Source organism: Medicago truncatula, chromosome 7 (assembly GCF_003473485.1).
Source record: "Medicago truncatula cultivar Jemalong A17 chromosome 7, MtrunA17r5.0-ANR, whole genome shotgun sequence".
Lineage (NCBI taxonomy): Eukaryota > Viridiplantae > Streptophyta > Magnoliopsida > Fabales > Fabaceae > Medicago > Medicago truncatula.
The window spans coordinates 38,994,026-39,006,864 of NC_053048.1; the positions used below are offsets into that span (position 1 = coordinate 38,994,026).

At 33.2% G+C, this 12,839-nt stretch overlaps 1 protein-coding gene across 1 annotated transcript; it reads left to right on the forward strand.

The window, feature by feature from the left end:
- Positions 1-344: 344 nt before the first annotated feature.
- Positions 345-7,042, forward strand: LOC11429113 (V-type proton ATPase subunit C). Its single transcript, XM_003624424.4, has 11 exons — positions 345-534; positions 617-685; positions 787-914; positions 1,004-1,103; positions 4,095-4,162; positions 4,241-4,382; positions 4,583-4,699; positions 4,868-4,993; positions 5,284-5,367; positions 5,475-5,554; positions 6,349-7,042. The coding sequence occupies exons 1-11, from the start codon at positions 415-417 to the stop codon at positions 6,449-6,451; spliced, it is 1,137 nt and encodes a 378-aa protein (XP_003624472.1). The 5' UTR covers positions 345-414; the 3' UTR covers positions 6,452-7,042.
- The last annotated feature ends 5,797 nt before the right edge of the window (positions 7,043-12,839 follow it).

Sequence of the window (12,839 nt, forward strand, 5' to 3'; positions counted from 1 at the left end):
TGATTGGTGCCAACTCAACTAACTATACCCACATGTTTCTTGAGAAATATACCCATATTTTATTGATCGGTAAAGAAGTTGCCCAAAAAAAAAACCCGACATTAAATTGAACTCAATAATGTCCGACGAATATACAAGGATGTTGTTTACCTCAAATTTCTTGTTTAACTTTTAGTCATCCTTCTACTTGACAAAAATAATAATAAACTCAATAATTAAAACTATTTTCTTCTTTAAAAAAAAAAAAAACTATTTTCTTGAACTGACATTATTTTTGGACGAAAAATTTGTATTATTATTTTTAAGAATGGATAATTGATAATAATAAAATGTGTTTATACGAAGTTGGACATTGAGATGCAGTGATAACAAACACAATCATCATCAGAAACACCAACACTCGTAAAAAATAAAATGGCAAACAGGTACTGGGTGGTGTCTCTCCCCGTCCAGAACAACAACTCTTCATCTTCGATTTGGAACCAATTGCAGCAGAATATCTCTAAGCATTCCTTCGATACTCCTCTTTACAGAGTAACTATCTATTTAACTAACCATCACGCTTCATTACTCTAATTAATCCTTTTAATTAATCCATCGATCTTCTTCTTCACAGTTCAACATTCCTAATCTCCGTGTTGGAACCCTAGATTCTCTTCTCTCCCTCAGCGATGATCTCACCAAGGTTAATTTCCGATTTTCCTCTTTCTTTTCTCAATTTCACGATCTCTCATAATTTCAATCGCGTAATTTCCTCTGATTTGATCGACGAACGTTTTTATGCAGTCTAATGCTTTCATGGAAGGTGTTTCGAGCAAGATCAGGCGTCAGATTGAGGAACTCGAGAGAGTTTCCGGTGTTAATACTGCTGGTCTCACCGTTGATGGAGTTCCTGTTGATTCATACTTGACTAGGTTTTGTTTTCTCTCTTTTTATATTTGATCTATGAATCTGTGTTTTTGTTGTTTTTTTACTGAAATTGTGGTTTTTGTATTGGATCTAGATTTGTTTGGGATGATGCTAAGTATCCGACTATGTCGCCTTTGAAAGAGATTGTTGATGGCATTCATAGTCAAGTCGCTAAGATTGAGGATGATCTCAAGGTTTTTTCGTTTTCTTCACAATCTCTAGTCCTAGTTCGATTCGATCAATATGTTTGATTTCATGGATGTGATAATAACATTATATGCATTTGTCATTCATTCCCTTATTTATACTATTAGTGTTGTTGAATAGCAGCTACAGGGCTATTGCATAGCAGAATTTGAACAAATCTCTAGTGTTCTGTGATATGTTATTTAGCACAAAATATTGTGAAATAGCGGATGTGATGGCGCTATAGCACTGTTGCCTAGTTTTTTTTTTTTTTTTAATTAAGTACGCAAATTCATTTGTGAAAAAAGAAAAACAAAAGACCGGGGTTTGAATAAACTGCAATTTTCCGCGATACGTAATTGACAACTAGTGAGATAGCAACTAGTTGGTTATTGTAACTTTCTTTCCTATTGTATGGCTAACTGAAGTCTTTGCATTCTTTTGGTTCATTGAGTTTTTTTATTGCTACCAATTTATACCTGATTCAACAGTGTGTCTTCTGCAAAATTTGTAATGAGCGACGGATCCAAAAAGTTTAGTTCTGGGACACAATATTCATATACGAAATACTAGTGGGGCACTAAATTTATGATATTTCATATATGAATGGTCTGCGGAACAGCTTCAGTGTTTTCTTAGATAGCATATTTTGGTCCTGTTTGTTTACGGGTTTTCTACTTTCCCCATTGATTGTCTGTTTCTTAATTTTGTACCTTATTTATATTTGAGTTGAAGTACCCCTATATATATGTGGTATTTGTTGGCCAGCTAATATATAATAATGAGAAAGATTGTAATCTCAGTGAGTGCAAATGCTCCCAATGTGGCCAGCTAACATTTATATTTGTAATTATGTGCTATTTAGAGCTGATACATCAGTTTGTGGAGCTTGGTCTTTTTAATTTTGGGTTTGTAATTAGTATCATTACATGCTTAATTCCTAAATTGATGCCAGAGGGGAACAATCTTGGCTTTTCTAAAGTGAAGAGGATCACAGATTATATATTCTCTTAAGAGGGACAAATTGAGGATCTCAAACATTGATATGAAATTTAGTGGTCGTTATAATGATTAAATATATCCCTATTTGTCATAAACTATTGATTTGTTAAGAGTCCGCTTTGCCATCAAATATTTCCTTCTAATGTTACCCTTATGCTTTAGAGATCCAAATCCCAGGGAGCAGAGTATTGAATCTATGAACTTTGTGTTTGGTTGATAAAAATATGCCAAGTTTTCCTACTTTGATCCATGTGCTTCATGTAACCTTTTCTGTGCTGCCACTATTGAACTGTTAACTGAGATCAGTTTATTGCACAACTCAGTCTAGAGATAGTTTTTTAGCCATAAGCTTATCTCCCAATGCTGAGAAAAAGAACAAGATCAGACCACCTCCCAATTCACACCTATGGTGAAGGATTCACCTTTCTCTCTCTACTTTACCTTCAGAGTCAAAGATGGGTATACAAACTTACAATATTCTCATTCTAGAAACATGCTCTTTTATGGCCGCTATTAGAGTTACATACGATTCTAAAAAAAGGGCAGCCCGGTGCACTGAAGCTCCCTCATATGCAGGGTTTGGGAAGGAATCCCACCATTTGGTGTAATATACGCTGCCTTACCCTGTTTTTACACAAGAGGTTGTTTCCAGGACTTGAACCCATGACCTTTCAGTCAGGTGACAACAATTTTTCTGTTGCGCCAAGGGTCCCCCTTAGTTACATTAGATTCTATTTTGGGTGATTTTTGGGTAGAAGTTGTTGAGAGAATAATGTAGAAGATATGGACAATTTTCTTGTTGTCCCCAATGTCTTGGATGATTTGTCCTATGAATTTTACTTTGTGCTGTTTGGTCCTCATCTGCAATGTTGGCTTCAGCTCGGTCTCTCGTATTTAAAAGAATTTCATTTTAGTTCCTGAAGTTACATAGGAATTTACTTCTATCCCTCTTAGCCATGAATGAGAAACATGCTGCTATCTTAAAGAAATATCTTAAACTTAAAAGTTTTGGATATTGAAATTTGATAGCTAATACTTCCTCCATCCCTTTTTATAAGCACCCTTTCACACTCAGAGAAGGGGTGTTTTTAAATGAACCGAGGGAGTACTTAACTAACAGGAAGACTATCTTGGAATTGTTATGCATAAAACAGATGGGTGGAGATGAAAAAAATAATAAAGCATATGGATTATCTGGATTTAGAGGTGATGAGAAAGCAAATGCATGATTTCGCTAGAAAGGTTGAAATTATAAGATTTAAGAATAAAATTGTTCCCTTGATGATATAAAATAACATACTTTATTGATCTAAGGGGGGAGTGGATCCTCTCATGTTGGGAAAAAAAATGAGTGAATCATGTTTTTAATCCCAACCATATAATACCCTGGCTCTAAAGCTGTTAAAACATTCTACCCGGCCCATTTATTTTAGGGTCAGCCGGAATAAACTTTGGGTTTATTGTGCTGAGCTTAAAATCCCTATTTAAATATGGACTCTAAAAATACTATCTGAGCCCGGCCATTTGCAGACTGTGGGCTTGGCGGGCCAGCCTGTCATATAATTTACCTTTAAAAAAAAAAATTGATGTGCCTTTAATTGTCAGATGAAGCAAATTGACGTCCACTTGGTTATACTGCAAATAAAATGCCAAAATCCGATGAAGCAAATAATTGTAGTTATAAGAGTTTTCAGCATATGTAACTCTGAAGGTAGCAACTCTTCTTTTTCACAATGATGGAGTGATGGACAACATAAGATTTATTTGTCCTTTTTTCCCCCTTAATTAATATAAGATTAATTTACTTTTTGGTGAAAAGATATAAGATTTATTTGTCTTATAGTATAATAGTATGGCACTTTGATCTATTTCATAATAATTCAATGAACTTTTTTTCTATGAGAAATATTACAAAGAACATCTGTAGTCCCTACTTATTTTGCATTGCGTGGATTGATATTTCTACTTGGGCATTGAAAATTTGTCTTTCATGCCAGGTCCGTGTTTCCGAGTATAATAATATCCGAAGTCAGCTCAACGCTATAAACCGAAAGCAAACTGGAAGGTGCGGATGTTTTACAAATTATGTAGTTTTCAAATTTAATGTATCCTATTTCTTAGCTGACCTGCTTTACTATTTCAGCTTAGCAGTTCGTGATCTTTCTAACTTGGTAAAACCAGAGGACATTATAACTTCAGAACATTTAACTACCCTCCTTGCGATTGTTTCTAAGTATTCACAGAAGGATTGGCTTGAAAGCTATGAAACATTGACTAGCTATGTGGTAAGATATATCCATATTCACTAGAAAATATGAATACTACTTCCTTGTGGTTATTGTAAATGGGTTATTACTAAAAAATCCCTGTAATTCATCTAAACATTCCAATAATGTTTGTTCACACCTTTGAATAATTCCAAGTTTTCTTTTGTTTTTCATTGCTTTATTCCTTGTTCTACTTCTAATTAGGTTAAATATTTTAGGTCCCAAGATCTTCTAAGAAGTTGTATGAGGATAATGAATATGCTCTTTATACTGTAACACTCTTCAATCGTGTGGCAGACAATTTTAGAACTAGTGCACGTGAAAAAGGGTTCCAAGTAAGTATTTCTTTTAATTAATTTTGCATATTGTCTTCAATTTGTTAATATTGGTAATATCTGTATAGTGGAATTTGTGAGACACATAATGCTGAGTGTTTTAGTATCGAATATCAATTCATAATTTGGTGACAGGTGTTTAATGGAATTTTTTGTCTTCGTATTCAGATTCGTGATTTTGAATACAGTCCAGAAACACATGAGGGCCGAAAGCAGGAGTTGGATAAATTGATGCAAGATCAGGAAAGTTTGAGGGGTTCTCTGCTGCAATGGTGCTATGCCAGTTATGGAGAGGTATTATGCACTTGCTCATTATTTCATTTAATTTTGTAGAAATACCGAAGAACATATTAAGACTGAATTTTCAGATAGCATTAGAAAAACCAAGGTGGTTATGGGAAACGTATGCTAAGTTAAATGACTATTTTGAAGCTGTACTTCTTATATCTTGATGCGTCTGTTTTTCACTAGCCTCTCAGGCCGAGGCTGACATTATGGAGTGACTTAGCTTACGATTGACGTGTTATTATTCTAAAATGTCATGGTTCTTCTCGCTGACAACTTTTACTTTATACGTTTTGAAGGTTTTCAGCTCCTGGATGCACTTTTGTGCTGTGCGCTTATTTTCTGAAAGCATTCTGAGATATGGATTGCCTCCGTCCTTCTTGGTACTCTACTCTTCTAGACAAGAAGTTCGGTCTTATCACCTTCCCCCTCCCCCCAAACAATTTTTTTTTATACCACTGATCATTATTGGGTCTTCTGTTTATTCCAGGCATGTGTCTTAGCTCCATCTGTAAAAGCCGAGAAGAAAGTACGTTCAATCCTTGAAGGGTTGAGTGATAGCTCAAACAGGCAAGTAGCTAATTAATCTTTGTGCTGTCTCATTTAAATTATATGGCTTGTAGTAATCTTAGACACTACCAAGCCTGATTAACTGATGGATTTAAGTTCCCACGTTATCTTTTCCTTTGAGGGGGAGGGTTGTTCACTTGTTTTTGCTGGATATAAAGGAAGACATGCAAAGTTTCAGAAAGCCTTTAAATTTTACATTTTTGAAGAGTCAGTCACTGCCAAATTTGACAGTACTTCAACTGAGACTTTCATGAAACTTCTTCATGAAATTCTTTAAAAGGCTCAAACTCCAAACATGATTCACATTTTGACAGTTAGGAATGTACATATTTGGTGTTGAACAATGCTAAATTTAAACTAATTTTTTATTTTATATGTTAACACATATATTTGCTTAATATATATGCTTCTTTATTATTCAAATTCAAATCACAAAACACTGTACTGGTCTCTTTGTTGTGACCAATATACAGAACTTACTCTAGAAAGTAAGAAGTTATGGTTATTGGTTAGTGGATAGTTATTTGGAATTTAAAACGTTTCTACTCTCTTGATTCTCTAAATATAATTGATTGAGATGCTAGAAAAACAGTTAGGAAACTTTATGTTTGCTAACTCTGCTCAAAAACTCAATCTGAGACTCCATCCCCTGTATTATGCTTTACCAAAACTTGCTTCTCATGTTTTGATACATACAGACAATATTTAATTGTCTTTGCTTTTGTAATATTTGTCTCTTAATTTGATTGACTATTCTTACATGGTAATATTGTGCCTTCAATAAATTTGTGCAGTGCATACTGGAAAACCGATGAAGAGGTAGGTGCTGGAATGGCTGGCTTAGCTGGTGAAGCGGATACTCACCCATATGTTTCCTTCACTATCAATCTTCTCTGAGCGCAACTGGAGACAAGCCCTATTTCTTAATTTAGATCCGCTAAGGGTTCTCTCTTGGACAGCAATAATGCCAAAGCCAGAAAGGATTTGAAGATTTTGTACATTGCTATCATATTTCATTCTTTGTTATTATTTATATATAATTGGAGCAGTCGAGGTTTCAACGGGTCTAATGAATTTCATGGGCAGAGTCCGTTTCCAGGATCACTGTCCACTTGTATTGTTTCATGAAGTTCATGTTTGCGATATTTGGACTTGGGAGAACTGATGCTCACTAGCTCATTTCTTCAGAAAATAATACAATCATGTGTGGGAGGGACACTTATGGTATATGCCATAAGTAAAATAATAAATATGTCACTTGTAAGCCGTCAACTTTATACTGTTGTGTGGGGATACTTATTTTAAACCACCTTCTATTATCGACATAGTCAAAACTGTAACAGATAGGTTGAAATTTATTTATGTTATTCAATAAATTTGTTGGTTAGAGTTAGGGGCATATTTGCACCTCTTTTGTGTAAAGATAATTTTGTGAACCGTAGTATTGTCTTTACGAATGGGATTGTGTTTAAGTGGTTGTGGTATGAAGAAACCATTGAATTTTTTTAATGTCAATTTTTTAGTAGTGTATGCTGTAGTGGAGTTTGTGGTTTGGTTAGGTTTTAAGGTTAAAAGTCATTGAACCACAAGATAAAAAAAATGTGTGGTTTGGTTTGGTTCGGTTCGGTTGACTTTTAAAAATAAAATTCGAACCAAACTAAACCAATGCGGTTTGGATATAATTTTTTGTTTTCTACATTAAAATCAAGTTTTTTTTTTTTTTAGAAGCTACATTAAAATCAAGGTCAAAAGCTAAAACACCATATTTTTAGCCATGTTTACAACAATGTTTTAAATTTTTATCTAATAATACAATTTCATTTTCATCCAACAATGTTTCTAATAACATAGACCAAATTAAAAACGTGGACAAAATGTAATCATATTATGTAAAAATTGCAAAAGATTAAGCTTTTATCATTCTCTAAAAATTTAAGTAACAAAAAAAAAAACATTTTTGAAATAAAAAATCTAGAAAGAAACTTGACAAGAGAAAAAATATGTCATTTTATAAAATCGATAAAAATAAGAAATGAATTCATCCTTATATAAAATCGATATAATACCATCACCGGAGATGGCCTAGGAACAACGATAAAAATTTGGGGCGAACATCTCCAAACCAAAAAAATATAACTTAAATAAACGCTTTATTTTATTTTTACAAATAAAATGGAATACCATTAAGTAAATTCTAAGTGCAAAACGTGTCCAAAATAATACACAAAATGTCCAAATCGTACGATTTCAATGGGCAAAATTGTGACTTACTCGATAACCAAAACTCCCATCATTATATTTGAGCCACAACCAAGAGCAGGGGTTGACCCTGAGCACGGGCTCGGGGGCGATAGCCCAGGGCACCATAATTTTAGGGGCACTAAAAAATTTATTTTTACTACCTATATATGTATATATACTACCATTAAAAAAATGGTAGTTGCTGACAAAATTATAATTTATAAGAGCATTACAAAATCAAAACTAATAAATGGTGTGATTGAATGAAATCAATTAACTACATGTAACAAAACCAAAAAATATTGATTACATACATATTAAAATTAAAATATATTGACTACATGTACCAAAAAATCAGTTAGCAAATGAACCGATGAGTAATTTGTGGAAAGCAAGAATCAACGGTCTAATTGGGGCACTTAAATTGAAATAATGATATGGAATGAATAATAAAGAGATGGATTTTTTGTGAATAACCTTGGTTTTGAACAAATTATCAATGGTTTTGCAACAAAAAATTCAACGAGAAAACTATTTAAATAATTTTAAATGCTTGGTCAATTTTCTTTATAGGAAACAATAACAAATCAAAGAAGAGGAAAAGGAAGAGGAAGAATTTGCTAATTAGTTCACACTTTAAAGATTCATACTTGCGTTTTTGTTGCACAATGTCAAATGAAATATTTAATAGTCTTTTGGTTCATTTTTCTTAATCTTATCATTTTTTATGAATTTTTTTTTATAAGGACACCACTCTCTTGATTCGTTCAAGGCATCTAAATTTAAAGGGTCGGTCCGGACCATGAGTATGGTTTGGTGCCTTCTAACAATTATCAAAATTCCTTAAAAGAAACAATTGATTAAAATTAATTTTTTCTGCCGAAATATTATATTGTTCTTCCTCTTTCAAATTGACCGCACATAAACTAATCAAATTATGTTACACTCATCACTCGTTTTGCTTCGACACAAATGCAAAACTCCAAATTGATGAGCATGATCAAACACTACTACATTAAACAAGACATTATGAAATCCAATCGAACCAAAATAGAACACCATACACTCCTAAAAGAAGTGGTTGTGGCGTGGAGGAAACCATCGAACATTTATTTTTTTGAATGTTAATCTTCTTAGAGCCAAAGTTTCATATATATATATATATATACACCTGCGACTGGAAATGAGTCGAGTCGAATTGAATCTGTTTGAGCTCGACTTGATTCATTAAGAATTGGCTCGGTTCGAGTTTGACACGAACTTTTTTTCCAACTCAAGTTTAGTTCGTTTAAAGTTCACTAACAGTTTGGTTTGGCTCATTAGATTCAATTCGTTTGTTCAAAGCACATAACTTTAAGTATGTAAATGAGTAAAGCCACTTGAACCACGTAACTCAAAAGTCAAAGAATTTAAATTTTTGGCCCATAAATATATTGAAATTTATACCAATTTTTAATGGATTGGATGAGACAATCTATACATCTTACAAAGCATTTGCTTCCAATTTTACTGTGCGATTCACTTCCAGCGAGTTCCGCCCTTCTCCGCATTTGGCGCTGATTTCTGTCGGTTTTCTGTGCATGGAGGTTTTGTAGCTGTGTTCTATATCTGCTATTTCTATTTTGTTTTTTACCTCTTTTGCAGTGGCTGGTTGTTTTCAGCCAATTTCATAGCTAGGTGCTACTTCTGTGTGCTATATTATGGTGAAAGTAATGGGTTAGAGATGCAGGCTTTTTGTATTCTAATGTGATCTATTAATCTTACAATAGAACCTCTTCAAATCCAACTGTTCCATACACTACCAGCGGGATCCGCCCTTCTTCGCTTCTGCTGCTGCTCTCTGTGGGTTTTCTGGTTTCTGAGGATATGTAGCTGGGTGCTACGCCTGTTCCTTTTTACTTTCTTTTTTTTTGTGTGTGGTTTATAGGCTTCTGCGGTGCTCTCTGGGGTTTCCACTCACAGAGCACCTATAAAAGGTGTTAAACTTTTGTCAGAAGGTTTGAAAATTTTGTCTTTTGTTCAGAGATTCTGAAACCCCCCTGTTTTAATTTAATTTTCACTTGGATTGGTTGATTAAACAATGCATTTTATCTGTCTTTTTTTCACTATAAATTTTACTTCATTTGCTGGAAATTTCTGGTTTAGGGTATATGTGGTTTCTGCAAAAGGTAATTACCATGTGTCAGGAAGTTTGAAACTATTGGCAATGGGTCAGAGATACTGATTTTTCCCTTCTTTTCTTTTAATTGATTCTGACACTGCGTGTATAAAAGATGAAATTCATATGTGCCCTTTTTCTCTATAAAATGGTGCTTGCTGTGTTCATTTCATCTCAGTCAATAATTTCCACGCAGCGCTGTGAGGGACGAAATCTGATTGTTAATTTGTGTAATTTTCGTTTGCTATAAAAGTTCACAAGGTATGCCCATTCTTTATCATGTTTTGTGTTTATTTTTCATTGTTGCATCTTCTTCAAATCATGCATTTTTGTTTATTTCACATCAACTATATATAGTTTAGTTATTGATGTTTCTGTTATGTATATGGATTATGTGTGCATTTGAAAGCTAATTGACTCATATCTTTGAATTTGCGTTGCTGTTTTTCAGTTTCATATATGCACACAATGTGTTTGATAAAATGCTGCAGTGAGTTCTCATCAACATTAAGATCACCATGTTTGATATTGGTATTTTTTTTATTCATGAATATTTCAATAAATTTGCTTATTTGTTTTTAATTTGTTTTGTCATAAACCCAATCCATATCCTGCATACAAAGATTGTTAAATTTCTAAGCAAATTTAACACCCTGTTAAATTTATCTTTCTTTCTTTTGCTCTCCAGCATATTTATTTGCAAAGACAGGAAGAGAAAAATTGTGACAAAGAGTACAACTTTTATCATGTATATGTGGATTTAGCAGATTATATTGGATAGTAAGATAGGTGAGGTTTGTTGTTTTTACAGGAAGTTGAAGCAAAGTCAAAATTTGTTTTACTTTTTTCTTTCACTTTTGCCTTCCACATTTAATGAATCATTTGCAGGTATATGCTCATACAGGTGAGATTTTGATTTCATACTTTATGTAACAAATTTGTTGTGGTTTATTCAAAGGGTTGTAATTGTATATTAATTTTGTGTCACTATGGAGGATTAAACTTGCAATATTAAGAATAGAAGCGTGTTTTTCTTCTTCTTTTTTTGTTAGCTGTTATCTTAGTTATTTGCTTTGATAACAGGAAACTGCACTTTATCATGTTGAGACTGTTTGACTTATTTGTTATGGCTTTGGTTCAATGCCAGAAATGTGCAAAAAGAACCAGATATGGGTTGTTATTCGGATGCAGATTGTGGTTGATCGTTATCCAACATGGTTAGTTTACACCTTTTTTATTTGTGAACTGCAAAAACGTCTATGTTGAGTATGTTAAGCTGCAATTAGTATTTCTATCTTGGTTATTTTATGTCTAAATGATGGATCAATAAGAGTGCAATGTCATTTCTGCTATTAGAACTTTTTTTTATGTACTTCTGCTTTTATTTAGAAAACTAACATACTAGCTGGGAACTTGGGTTTGACTATTGACAATTAGTTGTAATATATGTAAAATTGTTCAATGGAAGGGGTAAAATGACGTAATTACAGAAGTGAAGTTGCTATCATTGGTTTGAGTCACCGAATTAACCTACTAATGCTTGGTAAGAGTGCAAATAAAACATATTTCGTATGGATTCAACCCTTTCCCTGTATCCCATTGCCTCGATAGTTTTATAACACTAGATTGTTGTTTAGGTTAAAATCTTCTCGGATGACAATAGATATGGCAAGTGTAAGTTTTATACATTATGAATTTTTGGATTTCCATTATCTTTAGGGTATGAAATATAATATGGTGTTAGTTCTAAATTTGTTGACCTGACCCGCTTTTATAAAAAGTTTGTAGATTTGTTTAGTTAGCCTACCTACTATTATGGTAAAAAGGTGAAATATATAAACTTTTGAAAGAAGCAACTTATACATTGTGTACTTTGAAAAGAAAAAAAAATTGTGTTCCAAATTTTCACAACAATCCTTTTATGCTGGAATTCACATTTTTTTTCCTTTTCTCAGTTGATCTCAGTCTCGCACTTGAAGTTGAAGTAAGCGCCAAAGTTTGTTACAAGAGGGTGAGTTTAGGACTAGATAGGGGTTTCACTTTATTTTCTTACTGCTTAGTCATGCTAAAATTAAGCCAACCTGAGGTTTAGTATAAACTATTCATTTTTTATGAGTTTATGAAGTACATGTCTACTTATAACCATTAAATACTCTGAAAATTATAATACTTGCTCAAATGCTTACTTTTGCAAGCTAGGGAAACCATCCTCCAACAACGTCAAATGCACACAACTGATTGTGATTCCATTGAGGAACTCAAACAATTTAAGGAAAGGTAACCGATTAAACTTAAATCGATTTTGAGTTAAGTATACAATATTATATACATTCGTAGGCAGTTTTACCTTTCCAAAGATTGTCTGTTATTGAAGCTATTGAGGGAAGGCAGACATCACAATTGCAGTCAAATTCTTTATTTTTACCTTTTCATATATGCCTTTTAAGATCTTATTCAGTTTCAGAGTGTGATTTTCAAGCAAGCCAAATCTCTATTTTCACTTCAGTTCGGGAACATACTTTCAAATTGATTCAGACTTAGAATTGTGTTAATTGGTTGATAATGAAATCCATAAATTGAACCAGTAAAAAGAAAAAGTTGAACTTATTTACACACACAATATTATTGTTATTATTATTACAAGTTAGTTTAAACTTCTGTTAATCTTTTATCTGCTCTAAATTGTTTGCAGATTAATTCATCATGACTGAAGCTTCCAAGGTCATTCACAATTGGTTTTATGACAACTGCACTAAATGCACCATTAAGGCTAAAACTCCAAATGACCAATTTAAATGTGAGCGTGGACAAGTTTTTGAACAGGAAGGTAAAAAGATATACATATCTTTCTGCTTATGGATGTCATGATGGAATGTGTGCTATTAT

Coding starts and splice junctions, on each gene's coding strand:
- LOC11429113 (XM_003624424.4), top strand. CDS start 415: ATGGCAAACAGGTACTGGGTGGTGTCTCTCCCCGTCCAGAACAACAAC. Junction 4,163..4,240: donor AACCGAAAGCAAACTGGAAG/GTGCGGATGTTT, acceptor TTACTATTTCAG/CTTAGCAGTTCGTGATCTTT. Junction 5,555..6,348: donor TTGAGTGATAGCTCAAACAG/GCAAGTAGCTAA, acceptor AAATTTGTGCAG/TGCATACTGGAAAACCGATG.